Source organism: Dromiciops gliroides, chromosome X (genome assembly GCF_019393635.1).
Source record: "Dromiciops gliroides isolate mDroGli1 chromosome X, mDroGli1.pri, whole genome shotgun sequence".
NCBI classification, from domain to species: domain Eukaryota; kingdom Metazoa; phylum Chordata; class Mammalia; order Microbiotheria; family Microbiotheriidae; genus Dromiciops; species Dromiciops gliroides.
The window spans coordinates 37,779,419-37,802,185 of NC_057867.1; the positions used below are offsets into that span (position 1 = coordinate 37,779,419).

Consider the following 22,767-nt stretch of genomic DNA (forward strand, 5'->3'; position numbering starts at 1 on the left):
AATCCACATAAAATGTTTTGGCCCTCCCTTCATACCTGAGAAGTCTGAGTTTTTTTTCTTTTTCTTTTATGGGCTGTTTACGGTACCTTATTGTAAAATGTGGGTCAAGTATTTGGTCATAGGCTTTGTGTCATCTGCCTGCCTTTAGGTGTCGACTGCAGCTTCCACAAAACCCCCCCAAAATTCCCATTTGATTTTTTTGCAGGGCAATGAGGGTTAAGTGACTTGCCCAGGGTCACACAGCTAGTTAAATGTCAAGTGTCTGAGGCTGGATGTGAACTCAGGTCCTCCTGAATCCAAGCCCAGTGCTTTATCCACTGCGCCACCTAGCTTCCCCCTCCAATTTGATTTCTTATGCCAACCAGACATATAGCAAAACCACATCAGGGAAAGTTGTGATGTGTGAGGGATAATTGCTTTCTTCTATATGATTCTTCCCCACCTCCTGGCATGCACTTACTCCTTATGCCCATTAATGTTCTTGGGTGCTGTATTTAGCTGGTCCCTCCTTGTCCCATGAAGGGGTTGCTGCTGCATCTTGCATTGTAACTGGTCCCCTAATGCTGTTACTTTGTTGACATATGAATTCTGGTTTGTTTCTATATCTCATAGTCTCATATGTAGTTGGTCCCTGTACCCTGTTAGGCACCTAGTCCCTGTATACTCTTAAATCCCAGGTTACTTTGCTCTTTTATGTATGTGGCCTCTCTACAGATTTATGCCATTGATTCTCATATCTTCTAATACCCATGGTCTTTTTTTTTCAGGGCAACGAGGGTTAAATGACTTGCCCAGGGTCACACAGCTAATAAGTGTCAAGTGTCTGAGGCCGCATTTGAACTCAGGTCCTCCTGAATCCAGGGCCGGTGCTCTATCCACTGCACCACCTAGCTGTCCCCCTCTACCCATTTATGAACCTAGTACCTGTGCCCATTTTTGTGTTTTCTGCCTGTACCTATTTCTGTGATTGTCTTTATGCTCTATTCTGCCCCTGGTCCCTGTCCCCTCTTCATACCCAGTCCTTATACCATATGGGGTGACTGGGCTATTTCTCCTCTTTAACCAATTAATTTTCCAAATACAAATGCCTGTGAGAGAGTTTGGGGACCGTCAGTCATTCACATCTTGGTGGGACAAGTTCAGGTATCAGGAGGCAAGGTAAGAAAATTTCCCTTGAAGGAAGTGAGGATGCTTCTGGGATTTTGAAGTGCTTGGAGCACTTGGTGAATGGGAGCAGGATATGACCTTGAGAAGCTCAAAAGGACTGTGTGATCCCACAAGAAAGGCCGTGGGAGGAAGATGTTGTCTCATACATAATCTTGTCTTGGGCTCATTCTGTACCCCTAAAAGGCCTGAGGAATAGCCACTCCCCCTTGTCCTCCTCTTCCCCCTCTCCTGTACTGCCTGTTCCCAGGACTTTAGCTACAATTATCAGTACTGAATCTGCTACATAATGACTTCTGCTGGGTGTCCTTGGAGCCTGGCCAGCACTTGGTAATATTGTCTTATGGGGGGTGGGAGTGAGAGTGGACAGGGCTTGAGTTTGGATAACCCCCACTAGTAAGTTGAGGGGCTTGCCTGGATTCTAGAGGACCTGGTGGGATTACCTCGGGATGTCCTCCCACTACCTCATGGTATCCAAGTTCAAGATGCTCAACTGAGGCCTTGCAAGTTGGCGATATTTGTGGTCAGGGCCAGAAGAAAAGCCAGGCAATCAACCAGTTAAGTGTTGGTTTTGATCAGCCTGTTTTCCACAGATCCAGCTAGAAAAGGGGAGCTGAGCAGTGAATGTTAGAAAATATTAGCCCTGGGGCAGCTAGGTGGCGCAGTGGATAGAGCACCAGCCCTGGATTCAGGAAGACCTGAGTTCAAATCTGACCTCAGACACTTGACACTAGCTGTGTGACCCTGGGCAAGTCACTTAACCCTCATTGCCCTGCCAAAAAAAAAAAAAAAAGAAAGAAAATATTAGCCCTACTGGGTATGCAGGGGAGTGGGGAAGGGCTTCAAATTTAGCGGTGCAAGTCCTGGGGGTCGTGACAGAGTGTTCACTCTGGAGTCAGAAGGCCTGATGGGAAATCTCTGCTCTAATGCTTAATAGCTACATGACCTAACGCAAGTCACTCCCCTCCCTAGTTCCCCCATGTACAGGATAAGGAAGTTGAACTCGATGCTCTCAGGTCCCTTCTAGCTCCCGAACTATGGCCTCATGTGTGACCATGGGTAGGTCAGTTCCTTTCCCTGGGCTTCAGTTTCCTCCTCTGTAAAATGAAAGGATTGGACTAGATGGTTCCTGAGGACCCTTCCAGCTCTCAGTCTAGACTCTTAATAAAAGGGTGGGGGGGGGGGGTAGAATAAAAATGTTGTTTAAACTTTGAGATCTTTAAAATGCCTTGTAAGGAAAAATTCCTGGTGCCTCTAGGAGCAAATTCGAGACCTTTCTTCTGTCTGAATGTGTACAGCCTGTAATTTAGGCAATCAGATAGTTTCCCCCCAACAAGTTCAGAGTGCAAGCACCAGAAGTGCCTGAGGTTCTTCTAAGAAACATGCTTCATTCAGAAAACCAATGGAAATGGAAAAGAAGGCAAGAAGGAAAAGGGGAAGGAAGGAAAGGAGGAAAGAAGGAAGGAAAGGTGGAAGGAAGAAAGGAAGGGAGGGAGGGAGGAAGGAAGGAAGGAAGGAAGGAAGGAAGGAAGGAAGGAAGGAAGGAAGGAAGGAAGGAAGGAAGGAAGGAAGGAAGGAAGGAAGGAAGGAAGGAAGGAAGGAAGGAAGGAAATGAATTGTCATTTTAATGATCAAGAATGATCTTGGAGAAAATGTACCTCCCTCTCTTCTTTATAGAGGTGGGTAACCATGGGTGTGACATACTGCATACACTGTCATTCTTGATTGATGTGTTGCTTGATTATCTTGAACTGCTTTCTTCCCCCTCTTTCTTTTAAAAAATCTTTCTTAAGAGGGATGTCCCATGGAACAGGAAGAGGACTACATTCAGAAATGAAGATGAGGTTTTAAAAAAAGATGTCAATAAAATTATGATGTTTAAAAGAAAGAATGCTTGTAGGTACAGGACAGTCTCTGGGTTAAGATGGGGTTGGGGTATGAGAAACACTCTCGGGGCAGCAGTGGATAAAGCACCGGCCCTGGAGTCAGGAGGACCTGAGTTCAAATCTGACCTCAGAAACTTGACACTTAACTAGCTGTGTGACCATGGGCAAGTCATTTGACCCTCATTGTCTCGTTTGTTTTAAAAAATACCCCTGCTCTATGGACCCCAACTCCCCATCCCCTCTCATTTTGCAGAGGAAGAAGTGAGCCCCAGGCAGGGGGAAGGACTTGCCCAAGGTCACATAAAGGCTCCCAGAACTAGAAGGGACCTCAGAAGCCATTGAGTTCCATCCCTTCTTTTTACAGAGGAGGAAGCAAGAGGCCAGGGAAGGAGTGAAGTGCCCAGCTTCACCCAGAGCTTCACAGACCCAGAGCCAGAAGGGACCTCGGAGGCCATGTAAGTCAGGGATTCTTTACCTTTGGGGGGGCATGGACCCCTTGGACAGTCTGTCTGGGGAAATAATACATCATTTGAAAAATATGTCAAATCTCAGTTCAGGGAATCAAAAATCGAGAAAGAAAGAAAGAATATTTCCCCCATCAGGGTTCAGAGACCTTTTGACATCTCTCCATGGACCCCCTACCAGTAGACTCCAGGTTAAAAACCCCTGCTCTGGGCCAAACCCCCCACCCTATTTTGCAGAGGAAGGAGTGAGTCTCAGGGAGGTGGTGGGGGGGGATATGCCCAAGGTCTCTTACAGGCTCCTAGAGCTGGCTGGAAGGGACCTGAGGGATTCTTGAGACCAATTCCCCCTTTTAGTGATAAAGAGGCTGAGGACCCCCAAATGAAAGGATTTGCCCAGTGATCCCCAAAAGAGTTCCCTGAGAGGGGCTCAGAGGCAGAGCCCACGAGGAATGGAAAACTGGGTTGGTTTTTGGACAGGTGCTGGACATGGGGAGGTGGCAGGGGGTGCTTTTGTCCGGGAGGGGGAAAAAAGAGCACCCAGGAGGTCAAGCAGCTTGCTCAAGGCCACACGGCAGGCAGTGGAAGAGCGGGATTAGAACCCTGGGTTCTACTGGCTCTGGAGCCAACTCTCTTACCACTAGACCATGCCGCCTCCCAAAGAAACAGGCGGCTGGGAGTGGGCTCTGTTGCTGCGGCTGCTGAGGATGCCGAGGCTGTGATTTGCTGAGGATGACATCAAGCTTCCCAGACCTCTGCCGCAGAGACCTGTGCTGGCAGCCCAGTCCACACGGATTCTTAACTCTTGGCATGCCAGCCACGCCTGGGACACAGTCTGGCCCAGCCCGAGGACCCCTCCTCAGAAGGAGGTTGGCAAACAACAGAGCCAAGTGGGCGATGCAGTTAGAGATGTTGTTGTGGAAATGAAAACGGGATGCTTTTGTTTCACATCCAGGTCCGTGGACCTCCTGAAATCTAGTCATATCCCTCTCCCCCCGCCCCCCATCTGTGGGCCTCAGGTCAAGATCTCCATCTTTGATTTAGTCCAACTTCATTTTACAGGGGAGGAAACTGATCCCCAGGGAGGGAAGGTAATTGCTCAAGGTCACACAGAAGGCCTTTGACCCAGAGCTGGAAGGGACAGCCTAAGTCATCTAGTCCCATCCCCTCATTTTAGCGATGAGGTAGCTGGGGACCTGCAAAAACGATTTGTCCAATGACCAGAGACAAGGTAAACATAGGATCCAGCTCCCTCGATGGAATCAGCAATTGGTTTCTTGACAAGTTATGGAATAGGGAAGAGATTGGGGAGAGGGTAATTTTATTGGGGAGGAAAAAAAAAAACATTGGGGCCCAGAGAGGTTAAGTGGCTTGCCCAAGGCCACACGGCAGGTCAGTGACAGAGCAGGGATTTGAACCCCAGTTCTTCTGGCTTCGAAGCCAGCACTCTTGCCGCTAAACCATACCGCCTCTCCCTGAAATAGGCGCTAGAAGTGGGGTCTGTTGCTGAGGCTTCAGCTGGGGGGTGTGGCCGAGCTGGATGAAGGGGGGAAGGGGAGAGGGGAAGGAGGGAGAGCGGGAGAGGGGGCGGGCAGGGGGGGAGGGGAAGTTAGCCCAGCTGCGCTCCGCCTCCCAGGCCACCTCCCCTGTCCCCGCCTTCTGATCCTCCTCTAGCCACCGGGTTCCTGGGCGCTTCAGTGCTCGAGTGAGGGTGGGACTGGTCGCAGCGGCGGCAGCAGCAGCAGCAGCGCTAGCCCCAGCCCTTAGCACTAGCTCCAGCAGCGGCAGCCGCTGCAGCCCCCCCAGGCCCGAGACCTCGCGCTCGCTCGCTCGATCGCTCCGGCTCTCGGCCCGAGCTCGGTCCCTTCGGCTCCTTCAGCGCACTAGATGACGATCATGGCCGCCGAGGAGGTGGCGCCCGGCGAGGTAGAGGGGGAGGCGGGCGGCCTCCTGCAGGAAATCTTCACGTCTCCGCTCAACCTGCTGCTGCTCGGCCTCTGCTTCTTCCTGCTCTACAAGATCGTGCGCGGCGAGCAGCCCCCGACCGCCGGCCACGGCGACGGCGACGACCCGCCCGCGCTGCCCCGCCTCAAGCGGCGAGACTTCACCCTGGCTCAGCTGCGTCGCTTCGACGGCACCCAGGACCCACGCATCCTCATGGCCATCAACGGCAAGGTCTTCGACGTGACCAAGGGCAGGAAGTTCTACGGGCCGGGTACGGGGGCTGGGGCGGGGGGCGGGGGGCGGGGGGGCGGCGGGAGGTCTGGCTGGAGGGGCGGGGGCCCGCAGACTACCTGCGGGGGGGGAGGGGGGCGATCGGGCTGACCCGCGGGAGGGGGGAGCGGGGGCGATCGGCCCACCTGTGGGGATTAATCTGCAGTGGGGTGGGGGGAGGTGGCGGGGGCGTGTGGACCTCCTGCAGAAGGGCGGGGTGCAGCCAGGGCGGAGGCGGGGGGCGAGCAGACTGACCTGCAGAAGAGTGGGTGGGACGACGGGGGGGGGGGGAGAGAGACACGGGCGCATAGGCTGACGGGGGGGGGAGGGGGGCTGGGGGCTCGTGGACTGACAGATGAGACCTGGGGGACAATGAGGGGTGGGAAGGGGAGTCTTGTGGGCATGCGGAGTGGTTTTGGGGAGGCGATCATGGAGGAATGGAAGGCAGTCTTCACCATGGGAAGGCTGGTCACTGAGAAATCTGGAAGGATTGGATTGTCATGGAGAAATGGGGAAACGATCATCATGGAGACATGAGTGGCGGTCATGGGAGACAGAGGAGGAGGAGGAATAAAATGGGGGATTCGGGCAGTCATGGGGTAATGGAGTTGGGGGGAGGGGCGCAGTCCAGGAATCTCCAAGGAGTAGGAGCCCAAAGCCAGACAGTGGAGGCAGGCTGAAGAGTGGCTAGTCTCAGAGAAAGATTTAGGGTCTTTTGGGGGGGGGGGCGCGGAATGGGCAAGGTTTGGTGGGCCATTTCTGGGGAGGAATCCATTGGTCAATCACCAAACATTTACGTGCCAAGCACGCTACTAGACGCCTGGGGCAGGGCAGTTGTAGGTGTGTGTGGGGGAGGGGGGGGGGAAGGGCTGAGGTTGGATTAAAAATCTGAAGTAATAATGGGTGTGATCATGAAAGTGAGATTGGAGAGGAGGAGAAGCAAGATGGTGCAGTGGACAGAGCCCCAGGTCTGGAGCCTGAGGACCTAGGTTCAAATCTCTACCTCTGCAGCCTTCTGTCCATGTGATCTTGAGCAATTTCTCCCCCCTCCCAACCTCAGTTTCCTGCTCCCTAAAACGAGACGGTAGCCAAGATGGCCTCTCAGGCCTCTTCCAGCTCAAAATGCGCTGGAGATTGGGAATTGGGGAGTATGTGATTTGGTGATTGGGCGAGCAGCTAAAGGATTCTGGTCAGGTGGGGAGCAGGATTGATCACCGTAATAGAAAATGGGAGTGAAGGTTTGGGGTGGAGGGAGGGAGGGAGGGCTGCGGCACTGAGCCAAAGCCGAGGGAGGGAGAATTGTTACGAATGATAATACCTGCCGATTTAGAAGGCATTTTGAATTTTACAGAATGTTCGAAATACGGTGTTGATTGCAAGAGCTTCGAAGAGAACCCTAAGAGGATGGGAATTTTGTTCATTCACGAGTGGTTGGTGGGAGGGGAGGAGAAATGAACCACAATTCCCCCCCCCCCCAAGTCTTAGGTAAACCGTCACCTTATATCTTACCTGAAAATCAGGTGTGCAGAACTGCTTGAGAATCAATCCTGTGAATACTGCTTAGGTACATTCCTTCCATGTTTGTCTTCCATAGTCACATTTCATTTTTTAAACCTGGTTTTTACTAATAGCTTTTGTTTTTAATACGACCCTCTTTCCCACATGTATCCCTCCCCTCCCCAGAAAGCCATCCCTCATAGTAAAGATTTTAAATGAAACAGAAAAAAAAAGGAACTGGGCACACCCAAGCAACACCTCCCACCAGGGCAGACAGCAGATTTAGTATTCCACACCTGTAGTCAATGTAGTCCTTTCATTACAATGAAAGGAGGGAAGTGCGTTTACTTTTACTCTAACCCCAAGCTCAGTCATTACAATTAAAAGTGTTCAGTCTCCTTGGGGGCTTTTTTTTTCATTCCATATAAGTCGTCCCTATTGTGTATATTGTTTTTACGATTCCGCTTTCTTCCTTCTTAATCAGTCTATCAGAGTCCTCCCGTACTAAATATGTCGTCTTCATATTTCTTTCCCTGCAGTAATAGTCCATTACATCTATAAGCCACAACTAACATGGTTAGCCTTTCCCCAATCAGTGGGCCTGTTCTTTAGTACCACAAAAAGAGACATATTACTATTAAAAGTCTAATTTAAACTATAGAGGTGCATTTAAAATAGCATTCATAAGTACACCTAGAGGCACATCTAATAAACATAATTGGGGAGCACTTGCATCATCACTGAGGTATAGGGTAGCAAACCCAGGGAGGCAAAACAGGTAAACTCAAACACAAATCATGAACAATCTGCAGAGTCCCTGGATGTTGCTTGGATGAGGCAATGCCTGATTCTTCATGGTGGAGGGGAAGTACCTCGGGGCTGGCAGTCTAGAGGGAGACCTTGGATCCAAGGCTCTGGCCATGGCATTGATTACATGACCTTGGCTAAGCTGCTTCGTGCTTTCCAGGCGTGGGATCATCAGGATTTCTTAACCCAGGGTCCAGGAACCTGGGTTGTTTTGTTTAATTATTGTAACTTATTTTGATGCCACTATTTCGATTTAATTGGTTTACAAAGTATTTGACTTGATTCATTCCAAACCACGATTCTGTAGAGGCTAAGCCTTTCCAAATTGCCAAAGGAGGATCCGAGACACAAAGGAAGTTAGTAACCCCTGGCCTCTGACCTCAGAGTCCCTTTTCTTTCTGTGGTCTTCTGAACAGGTGGTTCTTGTAAAACGATCTCATTTACTGGCTAGGTAAGAAGGATTTCTAATTGCCACATTGCCTATTTGCAGTCGGAAGCCCCAAGGGGTGCTTCAAACTCGTTTTTCCTGCAAGTTTCCTCTTTGATTGTATTTGTATTTGTCTAAAGCATTTGCTAAGGAAAAAGGGAAAGCTAAAAATAAACAAATAAATAAAGAATGTAAAAAAGAAAGAAAGAAAAGGGGAAGAAAACCCCTAAAGGCTAAAGCTAATACCGAGCTTGACCCAGAAAAGGTTGCCAACTTGCACCCTCCCTTCCTTCTTTGAAGAGGTAGGGGTAGAGGTGTGGCCATGAGTTAAGTTAGCTGAATTGCCTTTTTTAAATTCTTAATTACCAAAAAAAAAAGTAATCTATTTGGAAATTGTGGGTCGAAACAAAAAGAGCTCAATCATTTCTCTTAAAGAGTTTGCTAAGGGGCAGCTAGGTGGCTCAGTGGATGGAGCACAGGCCCTGGAGTCAGGAGGACCTGAGTTCAAATCCAGCCTCAGACACTTGACACTAGCTGTGTGACCCTGGGCAAGTCACTTAACCCCAATTACCTCACCAAAAAAAAAAAAGGGGGGGTTTGCTAAAAACAGGTATGTAAGCTCCAGGCCTGGCATTTGGTCAAATGATCACAAATTGGGAATTCAGTGGAGTCCAACTTGTGTTACTGTGCTTAAACCAATTGGATTGAGTCTGGAATCCTAACTTTTCGACCACCTGCACTGATCCAGTAAAATACAAACAGATATTCAGTTCAGGTGCTTAACAACCTCCCCCTCCTCTTTGGAGAATGAATGCGTTGTATGCAGCTCCCGGCCTTGAAATGAACCTGATCAGAAGTGCACTTGGAGATTTCTGTTGAAAGTTAACCAGATTTTGTTTTTCTTGCTTTCTCAATCAGGGGGGAGGGGGAGAATGCAGACCTGAAAAGACAATTCTTAAAAAGAAATGAAGAGGGGGCAGCTAGATGGCGCAGTGGTTAAAGCACCGGCCCTGGATTCAGGAGTACCTGAGTTCAAATCCAGCCTCAGACACTTGACACTTACTAGCTGTGTGACCATGGGCAAGTCACTTAACCCCCATTGCCTAAAAAAAAAAAAAAAAAAGAAAAAAAAGAAATGAAGGTAGCCAGACTGTCATGCTAGACACCTTCCATGTTCACGTTTGCAATCAAAGTTACCTGCTCATTTTCTAAAGACTGGCAGCTGTTGAAACAATGCCCACATGCCCTGGGACATCTTCGTTTTGCAAATGTGAACACCCCCATTTATGGGACTGATCCAAAGGAATAGATTCTCATAAGCATGAAAATCCCTACCTCCTCCTCCCCCATGCCCTAACCAGGATTGAAAAAAAAAAGAAAAGGAAAAAGTTGCTATTTTTCAAGGATGAACATGATTAGAAAAGAACAGTTGACCCACTCCCCCAACCTCCAGAAAAGGGCTGAGAAAGTGGACACATTTGGAACCATGGATAAAGTGATTTCTCCAGCAGATGTCATGTGTTAATGTTTAATTGAGTTTTGCAACAGGATACCTTGATAAGATACCTTTGTCTCACTTAAAAAAAAAATCAAGGTTTATTACAAAACTTCTAGTTATTTGAAAAGGTTTTTTCTATTTCAAAACCTGAACTTTGGGGTCAATATAGGAATTGACTGCATATTTAGTACAAAGGGTTTTTTTGGCTTTTTGTTTTTCCAATTGGGAGGGGTGCAGGTGGGAGGGGAAAAGGAGACTAGGAATAAGCTTGCTCATATCTCCCTCAAAGAATGAAAGAATCATTGAAACTTTTTTGAAATGTCCAAAAGGCCAGAAGGAATCTCAGACCAGCAGGATAGCTTTTGAAAGTTAAATGTTAAATTGCTCATCAATTTTTTTTTTTTTTTACAAAACTAGCTATAAGGCGCAGCTAGGTGGCAAAGTGGATAAAAGCACCACACTGGCTTTGGACTCAGGAGGACCTGAGTTCAAATCCAGTCTCAGACACCTGATACTTACTAGCTGTGTGACCCTGGGCAAGTCACTTAACCCTCATTGCCCCCCACACACACACACACAAACCAAACACCTAGCTATACATATTTTGCAACTTCGTGTACAAACTCCTTTTTTTACTCATATATGTATATATTAATATATATTTTATATGTATGTATATATTAATATATACATGAGTGGAAATGCTCATTTGGGCTTTGTTACATCCAGAATAAAAAACAATTTAGAAAATATATATTTTAAAATTAGAATTTATTACCAAATTCCTACCTTCTTTAAAAAGGTTTATTCATTTCAGATTCTGTGATTTTTGGAAGGTGTAGGAATTTGTTTTGCTTCACTATGAATATTTGTTCCAAAGGTTTTCTTTTTCTTTTTATTCTTTTACAGTTTAGAATAGGGGGAAAGAAATGGTAGAAGTTGCTTCCTTTCCCTCCCTTAAAAAAAGAATCAAAAAGGGGCATTGAAATATTTTTAACTACTCAGAAGAGAAGGAATCACAGATAAACAGGATAGCTTTGAAAGTTACATGTTGAATTGATTAATATACTTTTTTGAAAACCAGCTGTACATAATAGAAGTTACCAGTTCCATGTGAAATCTTTTTCTGTTTTACTAGAAATCCTTGTTTTATTTGGTTCCCATTAAGTTCAGAATTTTTTTAAAAACTCCCTTTTAAAAATCAGTTTATTACAAAACTTCTAGGTATTTCATAAAGGTTTATCTATACACTTCAAAACTTGTGATTTTCAGCCATCGTGGTAATTTCTTTTACATATTTGTTTTCTGTTTGTGTGTGTATGTGTGTTCCTCCATACATTGTTTTGTTGTGTTTTATTTTTTCAGAGCAAGCATGCTGAATTATCATCAATTACTTAAGGAGTAAGCTTTTGGATTCACCAATTTAGCTTACTTTAACATACTGGAAAGGGCACTAGATTTGGAAATCAGAAAACTTGAGAGGAATATGGTCAGTCAGCCACCCTCATTGTAGATAGGTGGTACATGACAGTCAAGTTTTGAACCCAGAATCAGGATAAACAAAGATTTTCAGCAAGAACTAAGACAAAAAAAATATATAATAACCCCAAACACCATGAAAATTCCTTTCTCCTGCTCTCCTCAATTCTCCTTAGTTTCTGAGATTTTTTGACTCTCTTTCTCTGCTCTGAGATTGTATATAGTTAGACCTGAAAGGCAGTTTTGTAAATTATCTAAAGTCCTCTTATTTAGAGATGAGGAAACTGAGGCTCTGAGAGGGACAATGACCTCTCTGCCCAAAGGGGCAGAACCAAATTTCTCCCTCTTTGCACAGTGTTGCCTCCCAAATCCTATGGTCTACCATTCACCAGCTGTATGACCTTAGCCAAATCATTTCCCCTAATCTAGGTCCCAGTTTTTAACTATGCATATTTGCTCCAGAGGGTTTTGTTTTTCTTTTCCTTTTTAAAAAAGAGTCAGTCTATGTAGAGAAGAGGAAGGAAGGAATTTTTTTATAAGCAGGACAGCTTTCAAGGTTCATTCTGAAGTGATTACATGCTTGTTAAAAAGCCAACTGTATAGAAATGATTTGCAGTTTCATGGAAAGTCCTAGAAATTCACATTGTATTTTGCGGTTAAGTTCCGAATAAAAAAATTAAATTATAAAAGAGTAGAGAGAAGAAAGCATTTTGCTATTTTGAAAAAACTGATTCTCACTGGTGGCCAGTATTATATTTGACTGCAATGATGACCAGTCTCATCCCCTCCCCTTTGGGAGGTTTGGTTTGTTTTAAAAACTGAAAAGACGGGGCGGCTAGGTGGCACAGTAGATAAAGCACCGGCCCTGGATTCAGGAGTTCCTGAGTTCAAATCTGGCCTCAGACACTTGACACTTACTGGCTGTGTGACTCTGGGCAAGTCACTCAATCCCCATTGCCCCGCAAAAAACAAACAAACAAAAAATAAAAACTGAAAAGACAAAAAATAAAATAAATAAAAATGTTTAAAAACCAAAAACGTAAAGACCCCAAAACCTGGGAGTCTTTGTTTTTCAAGGCTTTAACCACCACCCAAACTGACCAATGTGCCTGTCTAGCTAAGCCTCTGGCCAATTTGCCTATTGTCTTTCCCCCTTTCTCTTGTTTCTTACTAGTTAATCCTCCCCAACTCCCCTTTGTTGATTCTAGCTTCTCTCCCCTAGAATTTAAAGCCTAGGAGTAAGCATCTTATTAAACATTAAGCACTTTAGTAAACAAAAAAAAATCCGGAGCCTAGTGTTTTGAAGCATAATTCTGGCCTTCAGACCTTGGACAGGTCATTTCCTCTCTCTGTGAATGCAGCCAGTGTTGGGGAAATTCTGTTGTGTTTACTGAATGATTTCGGTTTCTTGGACACCCAAGTGTGTCCAACATCCCAGTGGCTTCAGAACACAACCACAAACTCAGTTCAAGGGAACCTTGCTGTACCTATTTGAGCCAGGACAAAACTGTTTTCTTGATTCAGACAACGAAGGAACTAAGGGAGAGAATCCTTGGCTAATGAATACACCTTCTTTTCTATTTTTCTTAAAGAGGGACCATATGGAGTTTTTGCCGGAAGAGATGCATCCCGGGGCCTTGCCACTTTCTGCTTGGATAAAGAAGCTTTGAAGGATGAATATGATGACCTGTCTGATCTCAATGCTACTCAGCAGGAGACCCTGAAAGACTGGGAATCGCAGTTTACCTGTAAGCTGCTGCTTTTTGCTTTTTTAAAATTGTAGTAGTATCAAATTTCCATTAAGTAGTCTGGATTCCAGGCAGCCCAGTGACAGTTTCCACTAATAGCTTGAAATTTAAGCATATTCCGATAGGCCCTTTAAGCTGCAATAAAGTTCACATCATCAGGCTATTGCAGCAATAATGACTCATTTGCTGTGAAGGAATCCTGATTTTTTTTCCTAGCTTATACGTGAAGGTTCACACACACTTAAATGGTGGGGGGGCAAATGTCCCCCATGTAACTCTTGGTGCTTGCCATATCACATATAGACTCCTAGACATAGAACAGGAAGGGGCCTCAGAAGCTGGCTAGCCCTACCCCCTCATTTTTCAGAGGAGGAAACTGAGGCCCAGGGAGAGGAAGGGACTTGAGTCAAACAATGAACAGGTATTCATTGAGAGACTTTAGTACTTAATGCTGGGGATACAGAGACAAGTAATGAAAGGATCCCTACTAGAAGTGACCCTGTATTTTAATGAATTAAGGACATAATAGATATTAGAGAGAGAGAGAGAGAGATATCACATATATATATATATATAATAAGTGAATAAATGCAAATATATACAGAGCAGTTAAATACAAGGTAGTTTGGGGAGAGGACACTTAGCAGTGAGGGGGTTTGGGCAAGGCTTCATGCAGAAAATGATGCCTGAGCTATGTCTTAAAGAAAAACTGGGGTTCTTTGAGACTGTAGTGAGGAAGGAAATGCATACTAAGTGAAGACACAAATGCAAGAGATGGAGTATCATGTGGGAGGAACAGAGAGAAGACCAGGATTTCAGGGGTGCAGGAGTGGGGGTGATGTCCAGTGAGGCTATAAAGAGAGTTTGGTATTAGATTGTATCTCCACTGATTTCAAATAACTGTCTTCACTGGGAAGAGGAGGCATGTGATCAAATATGGTAATAAATAAATAAATAAACATCTGTATCTATATAAAGAGCTTTGCAAGCCTTTTAAATGCTACATAACTGGTTGCTAATATGTACACAGGCTTGCTCTTATCGAACTTGACATTTAAAGTACCCAGGGTACCTTTATTAAAAGATAGCAAACCTACAGTCTATTAATCTAATTGAACTTTACTCTAAAAAAAAATAAATTACATAAAGACAATCAGAAGCAGTGTGGCCTAGTGGATAGGGAACCAGCCCTGGAATGAATGTAATTGAAAAAGCATTAAGGACGTGAAAACAAAAGTGAGACAGCCCCTGTTTTAAGTATCTCACATTCTAACTGAGAGGGAAACAGCACTTAAAAGAGGGAGCAGCGGCAGGGCAGATGGAAAGGCCCAGTGGTCCTTCTGGTACAGAGGCAAAGCTAATGGTAATGGATCTTAATATCATTTCCATTTATAAAAAATACATCCATCTCTGATACTGAACCATTTGATGGTGCCAAGGAATTTGGTAGTAAGCTTTCTTTTCCAGGTCTTCAGTAGCTGTGGATTCCAGCAACAACACAGCAGGAATTGACAGGATGCCTCTTCATTGGGGTTCTTCCCCTGAATGATAAGTCTGATGGCAGGAGGGGCCAGGCTAGAAGGGAGGGCTAATGGGAGTGTGGGGCATGTACTACTAGGGCTTATCTGCACTAAAGTAGGGTAGTCAGTGGTGAGGAAGGGCCCCCTTCTCCACAGTGATTGTCCCCCTCAGTGGTGGCCTGACTAGAAGTAGCATCAGTGTTCTGAAGGACACTGTAATTCCCCAAACTCTTGGACTCTGAGTCTTTTACACTAATGAACTCTTCATTTATTTAACCATTCCCTTATTGTTGAATATTTAGGCTGCTCCTACTTGGTCTTTTTTTTGGGGGGGGGGAGTTGCAATTACAAATCACTGCTATTGAGATCTTTAAAGTGATAGCTTTCTTCCTTCTTGATAACCCTCTCATTCCCGACAAAAGTGGTTATGATTATTCTTGCAACCTTTACTACATACTTTCAGATTGCTTTGCAGAAAGCTCATGAATCCAGCAGCAAGAAATGAATGAATGTCCCATTTCTCCACAATTCCAACAGCAATGAGTTCCATTGCTTTTAATTATTTCCTTTTTTTGTTTTTTTTTTTTTTGTTTTGCAGGGCAATAAGGGTTAAGTGACTTGCCCAGGGTCACACAGCTAGTTAAGTGTCAAGTGTCTGAGGCTGGATTTGAACTCAGGTCCTCCTGAATCCAAGGCCAGTGCTTTATCCACTGCGCCACCTAGCTGCCCCTAATTATTTCTTTTGCAGATTACTTATTTTTGCAAATTTGATGGGCATAAGATGGTACTCTCAAAGTTGTTTTCATTTACATCTCTTATTATTAGTGAAGTTAAGCATTTTTAAGCAATCATTAATAATTTTGGCTCTCCGGTCATCCTGATACTGGACGCAGATGGCTCTGGAGGAGAGTGAGGTTGAAGACCTTGCACAGCCCTCCCTCACATCAATCCAATTCACTGCAAGTCATGACATCACCCCACTTTGAAAATGAAGGACAAACAACAAAAACAACAATAATTAAGGTTCCTTCTTTTAAAAATTGTCTATTTGTTAAAACTTGTCTATATTGGGACAGCTAGGTGGCAGTGGATAAAGCACCGACCCCGGATTCAGGAGGACCTGAGTTCAAATCCAGCCTCAGACACTTGACACTTACTAGCTGTGTGACCCTGGGCAAGTCACTTAACCCTCATTGCCCAGCAAAAAAAAACAAAAAAAAAAAAAACTTGTCTATATTATATCCTTTGCTCTTAGTCTACTGGGGACCAGAGTTTCCACCTTGAAATTTTAACAATTTCTTAAGCAAAACTTTTAGATTTATCAAAATGCTAGGTCCCTGTGGTTCAGTTGAGCATCAGAAGACAAGCGACTTAAAAGCAACAGGTGGTGTCATTGGAAAAGGTCATGGTCCCTACTGCCATCATCAGTGGCTTGGACCCAGGGCAGTTTCCCAATTCTTTCTCCAGGGGTGGGAAGAGCAATGCTCCTGATCAGATTGGAACTTTGTTTCCCACAGACACATTTTTACCCATGGGAGGGAATTTTGTTGGTACTCTTACTCCGGTCATATACCTAATGTTTATGGCAAATTCGGTAGGCCTTCATAGGCTGGTATACCTCAGAACCCAACCACCATTGTGCATTATTGTTTCTGGGGAGAAAAGATTCCCCCAAATTGACACAAGCCTCTTTTTTGCTAATTTAAATCAGTGAGTTGCTGTTTAGAATATGTCCAACTCTATTTTCCAAGTTTTACCTTCATGAATGTAAGAAATTCTTCTCCCAACCCTTTCCCAAACTAAGGCTATCATGCAATATTGTTGTGGCCCCGATTGTACTTCAAGGCAACCTTTCTGACCCTTCTCAGACCTCATTTCCATGGGCCAGAGTGTTGCTTCTGATTTGTTTCCTGTTGTACCAGGCACCCTAGAAACCTTTACTATGTTCCAGACATTCAGGGTAATCGTTTCACACAAAAGCATCTCTGGTTACCTGGTTAGACAGGTTGGCCATTTCTTTTTTTTTTAACCTTTGTTCCAAAAGAGAAGCAGTCTTCTTGGCCACTTATATTCATGTCATTAATCCTTCTCTAATTCTTACTTTAAATCTTTCGAAACTACCTTGGACAAATCCATGTAATCTCCCTGGGCCTCAGTTTCCTCCTTAGTAAAATGAGGGATTTTGACATAATCTAGGCCTCTGAGACCTCTTCCATTCTAAATCTAGAATCCTTTGATCCAAGAAAGAAGGGAACGCATTTGAGAGATGAAGAAGTAGGAATTGATTGGACTTGGTAGCTAAAGACAACTCCCAAGTTTTCCATCCTGGGTGATAAGCAAGATGGTGCCATCAATATAAATAGGGAAGAGGGGACGGCAGATGGAGAGGGAGAGATAGGAATTTTGAACAGGTGGGACCTCCAAATAGTATTGTATGGTTAGAAGTTGGTGATACTGGACTGGAATTCAAGAGAGATTAATTCGATCCAGACATGCAGATTTTAGAATCATCTACAAGAAGGTGGTGGTTTCATCCTCAGAAGCTGATAAATTCCCCCAAGGGCAAGTCTGTAGAGAAAGAAGGGGGCCTGATGCTGTATAAACATTTAGGGAATTGGGACAAGGATGAACCAGGATCAAAGAAGGCAGATGGTAGGAATGAGGCAGGATTGAGGACTAGTATGGTGTGAATAACAGCAGGAAGAGTTTCAAGGGTAAGTGAAGGACTGTATGTAGGTGGATTAATTCAAGTCCAGGCTGCCCCCTCCCACTCCTACTCTATGGGAATATGGTGGAAGTAAGGCTACAACAGGGTTAATGGACTGGGAGGGATGGAGAGGCTGACAATCTGAGTTTAGGAAACAGGAAGTAGGGAAGGTGGAAGGAGCAGAGGTGGTGTTCACCCATTTGGGACCACCTGTGAGCTGACAGAGCTAGGATGGAGATGATCATGAGGGCTGATGAGGCCATTGACCCGAGAGGCCAGGGTTTTTGCTTCCTGACATGAATATAATCTGCTTGGGGGGCAGCTAGGTGGCGCTGCAGTGGATAGAGCACCAGCCCTGGATTCAGGAGGACCTGAGTTCAAATGCAGCCTCAGACACTTAACACTTACTAGATATGTGACCCTGGGCAAGTCACTTAACCCCAATTGCCTCACAAAAAAAATTAATATAATCTGCTTGATCTCTCTCAATTCAAAAGTCCTTGTTCCTACACCCCTTTCCACCATCCAACATAAGTCTCCCTCATCTTGAAAAAAACCTTTTTCTGGACACTTGCCCCGTTCTAGTTGCCCATTTTATTTTTGTCTGTTCTTTCATTGCCTGATTTCCTCTTGACCCTGGGTATACCCAATAGTATGCTAATGAAATTGGTTTCAAAGATTACCAATACCCTGGTCTTCATGAACCTCCCTTGGCTGTTCATTTCCTTGATCTTGGCTCAGTCTATCAAACTGCTGAATGTCCTTCCATCTTGAAACTCTCCTCCCTTGCCTTGAATTTCTTCCTCCTCTCCCTATTTTCTTCATACCTTTCTAACCTCTCCTTTTAAGGTTATTTATTCTCCTACGCCTCCCACCCCCTTCCCCCTCCTCCAGTCCTTTTGTACCTTCTCTGAGGACCAGTTGTACATTTTCTTTGTTACAGTTAAGTATCACTACGTGGGCAAGTTGCTGAAGGAAGGGGAGGAACCCACCGTCTACTCGGATGACGAAGGTCCCAAGGATGCCAGGGAGCGAAAGAATGACTAAAGGCTACGTTGATGAGATCTATTTTTGTATGTCCTGGTATCATTTGTAATATCCTCTTGTCTCACCATAGTCAGATGTAACTCCAGCCTTAGAAAAAAAGGCTTTGAACATGCTGTTAATTGGTTTTTTAATCATGTGGAACTCACTAGTTACCCTGATCACCTTAGCTCCCCGTCTTAGACAATGCATGATGAACTAGAGAACCCCAAAGTAGAGCACTTACAGAAAGTAAGGAAAATGATAATCCTGTTATATTGTTATTGTTGTTGTTGTTGTTGTTGTTGTTGTTGCTGTTGCTGAAACTTGTAGCATAGTGTAGACTGAAGTAAAGAGCTTTTTAGTGCCAGGTGAGAATTGACTCTTGAGGAGAGGTTGATACCAAAGCAATTAGAAGGATACTGTGTGAAACAACTCTCACATACTTATCAGAAAGAGCCCCTTTCAGACATGATTTTGAGGACCACAAATAATTCCATTTTCCAATTGGACAGACTGCATGATTTGGGGTTTTTCTACCTCCAAAGCCAATCTGCAGTCTCACAAAGGCTTTAATATTGCTCAGAGGTGGCCGCCTAGGACCAAAACGAAGCTTCAAAGCTTGGCTTTGTCCCCTAGTGAAAGAGAATCCTTGTGAAATGTTGTTAATTAACTCTTGGTGGGGAGCAGGGATTACTACTTCAGCTTCCTGTTTCTCTCCCTTTATTGGACCATTTTAAAGAATTCTTTAGAACAGATCTCCACATTCATGTGACTAGCAGAAGAGAATGGGACAAGTCCCTTCTGTAGCAACAAGTTCATTTAGAAACAGCTTGTTAGTGGCTTTCTAGACTCTTACAGGCAAACAGCTAACAAAGTTCCCACTTATGAATACTCAACAAGATGAGAGTAATGGTTTGCTAAGCCCCATTGCCACAGCCGATGTTCTCAGTCAACTTCTTTCTCAGCCTGGGAAAAAAAAAGTATTCCAAATAGAGAGGAAAACCTTGAAGGTAAATTCCCTGCCTCCTCTTTTGAACAGAGGAAGAAAAATGGCTTTCTCTGTAGTTTAAGAAAAAAAAACTTGTTATTTTTTAGGAATGTCCCTTCATTATTGGTCACACCATTTAGTAATGGTCACTCAGAAAACTCATTGTCAGATTTTGAATATTCATTCTGTCTCAAAAGCACTTCACTAGTCCCAGGAATAAAATGCATTGAGCCTTGTCCCAGAATCCACAGAGGCTAATCAAATTGACAGGAGGGGAGGGGGGCAAGGAAATAGGGAGTTTTAAAATGAAATCTAGAATATTATGTTTTCATGAAGCAGTGAAGGAAAGCATTACTTTGAAGCTACACTGAATGTTGAACTGAAGGCAATTGGAAGGATGATACACAGACCCTGAGCACCTAAAAATCCCATGAGTCTTTGAAAAAAAAGGGGGGGGTTTTGTTTTCACACAATAAGGCTACGTCTCCTGCATTTGGTGGCTGTGTGACCCTGACCCTGGATTAGTCACTTAACCTCTCAATGCCACAGGCAACTCTATGGCTATAAATTATAGAGAAGGTGCAGATCTGCATTGATAAAAGGGAGTTTCTGGGAAGTTCCCTGCACCAAAGAAATCTTAGGTCTCGCTTTCAATGTTTTTACTAAATATGAGGCCTTTTTCTGAAACCACCATCACAATTCCAAAAGCAGGAAGTGAGCCCAAGCATGCCAGCACATGCTTTTAGAGTGTTCCTTCCCCCCTCTCCACAGAGTGCTGGCTAGTTTGTAGATATCTGTCGGTGATGGCGAATTCGCCTGAAATGCCGTCATCTTCTAGGGACTGGTGTGCATCTCATCAGAACCATGTTAGTGCCTCAAGTAGGGGTCCAATGGAGACCTCCCTCCATGGATTACCTTTTTTTCTCTTTGGTTTATTACCCAGCTTCATAAAGTACTATCCCTCTTAGGTGTCAGACATGGAAGGAAAACAAAATCATCCCATTGCTTTTCCAGTGCCTTTTGGTCAAGGGTACCCTTAGACTGGAGATTGGGAGTTTGGATCATCCTGTCATAATGAGTCCCAGAAAAGTACAATTCTCTTACCCAAGGTCTCCCCAGTGAGTGAGGCAGAGTTGGGACTCCAACCCCCAGTCTTCCAAACCCATATCACCTGTTCTTTCCTCTGCAGGTAGTAGAGACATGCCTTCCTATTCATTACCCTTGAGTAAGAGCACACACTACTAACCATGATTTTAAAATATACTCTTTGTAAGGTAGTCATAGTTCTTTTATCAACAGAAAAAGTACAGCCACTGAAAAAAAATGAGAAAAATGCCTAGAACCAGGTGTGGGAAGAAGAAAAGAAAGTCAGGGGAATGAGAGGCCTTTTGGTAAACACTACACATTACTGAGAAGCAAGCAAGCCTGCTGGGGTGGAAGGCATTTGATCTCCGGGAGTCCCTGATGCAGACCAAATCACAGGTCTGAACCAAAAGCAAACCACCCACACACCTGATGACAGTTTTGGAAGGGGCACTTGTCAAGCATTGCATGAGCAGCTTCAAATGATTCAGTTACGGAGTTGGGTTTTTCCTTGAAGGCATTTTACTTTGTCAACTACTTGTAATGGTTTTACCTCATATCGGGAGAAGAATGAAGTGCTTTTGTCATCTAATTAATAAAATGGTTTGATGTGGTACTACAGCTCTTCAACTGGCTTTGAGTGGCTTTTGTTTCTTTAAATATAAAGCTAAGGGTACCCTGGATACCTTTAGCAGTGGGTCTGGGGAAGCCTATGGGCTTTATTTGGGAAAGTCCAAATAAAGTTTGTAAATAATCAGAGGTGGGGAAGCTAGGTGGCGCTGCAGTGGTTAGAGCACCAGCCCTGGAGTCAGGAGGACCTGAGTTCAAATCCAGCCTCAAGACACTTAACACTTACTAGCTGTGTGACCCTGGGTAAGTCACTTAACCCCAATTGCCTCACTAAAAAAAATAATAATAATCAGAGGTGCTCAATTTCAGTTAGAGGTAAGTGAAAAAAAAGATAAGGCATTTCCCCCATGCAAGTTCACAGACCCCATGAAATTATCTGGTTAAAAATCCTTCATCTAGTTCAACCTCCCTTATCTTACAGAGGAGGAAACTGAGGCACAGGAGAAATTACTTGCCCAAGGTGACATAAAAGCTTAGTTCTAAAGCTAGAGACGGGATCTTTGCGGCAATTTAGTTCAATTCCCCTCTTCTTACTGAGGAGGAAACATTGGCCAGGGAGGTAGTAAATCACCCAAGCTCTGGTCACCCAGAGCCAGAAGGGACCTGTGAGGCCATCTAGGCCAGGGGCTCTTAACCTTGTGGGGGCATTGACCCCTTGGGCAGACTGTCTAGGGAAATAATACATAATGGGAGGATGTTAAATCTCAATTCAGGGTTAGTGAAAATAAAGAAGAATTTTTCTCCATCAGGGTTCACAGACCCCTTGACATCTATCCCTACCATTAGACCCCAGGTTAAGGACCCTGCTCTAGCCCAAAACCCCCATTTTGCAGAAAAAGAAGTGAGCCCCAGAGGTCTCATACAGGCTCCTATGCCAGAGCTGGAAGGGACCTTGGGGCCTACTGAAGCCAATCCCCTCCTTTTAGGAGTAATGCTGAGGACCCCCAAATTAAATGATTTCCCAGTGATCACAGTCACCACAGATGGGACCCCCAACAGTAGATTCCAGGTTAAGAACGGCTCTAGGGTCAGTTAGGTGGCACAGTAGATGAACTCAGGAAGTCCTGAGTTCAAATACAGGCTCAGACACTTGACACTTACTAGCTGTGTGACCTTGGGCAAGTCACTTAACCCTCACTGCCCCACCAAAAAAAAAAAAAAAAACACGAAAAAAAAAAAACCAAGAATTGCTCTAGCCCAATCCCCTCATTTGCAGAGGAAGAAGAGAACCTCAGGCAGGGGGAAGGACTTGCCCATGGTCACCTACAGTCTCCTAGAGCCAGAAAGGACCTGTGAGGCCATCTAGGCCAGGGGCTCTTAATCTTTGGGGGGCATGGACCCCTTGGGCAGTCTGCTGGGTAACCTATAGATCCCTTCTCAGAATAATAATTGAATGAAATATTAAATCTCAGTTCAGGGGTAGTGAAAATAAAAAATATTTTCCCCATCAGGGTTCACAGACCCCTTGGCATCTATCCATGGGCCCCCTAGCAGTAGATCCCAGGTTAGGAACCTCTGCTCTAGCCCAATCTCCTCATTTACAGAGGAATAAGTGAGCTCCAGAGAGGGGGAGAGACTTGCCTAAGGTCACAGACCCAGAGCCAGAAGGGACCTCGGAGGCCATGTAAGTCA

General features: G+C 44.9%; 1 protein-coding gene across 1 annotated transcript; it reads left to right on the forward strand.

Moving 5' to 3' along the window:
- The first annotated feature begins 5,161 nt into the window (after positions 1–5,161).
- On the forward strand, positions 5,162–21,135 carry PGRMC1 (progesterone receptor membrane component 1). Its single transcript, XM_043974785.1, has 3 exons — positions 5,162–5,726; positions 13,026–13,181; positions 18,352–21,135. The coding sequence occupies exons 1-3, from the start codon at positions 5,399–5,401 to the stop codon at positions 18,453–18,455; spliced, it is 588 nt and encodes a 195-aa protein (XP_043830720.1). The 5' UTR covers positions 5,162–5,398; the 3' UTR covers positions 18,456–21,135.
- Positions 21,136–22,767: the final 1,632 nt, after the last annotated feature.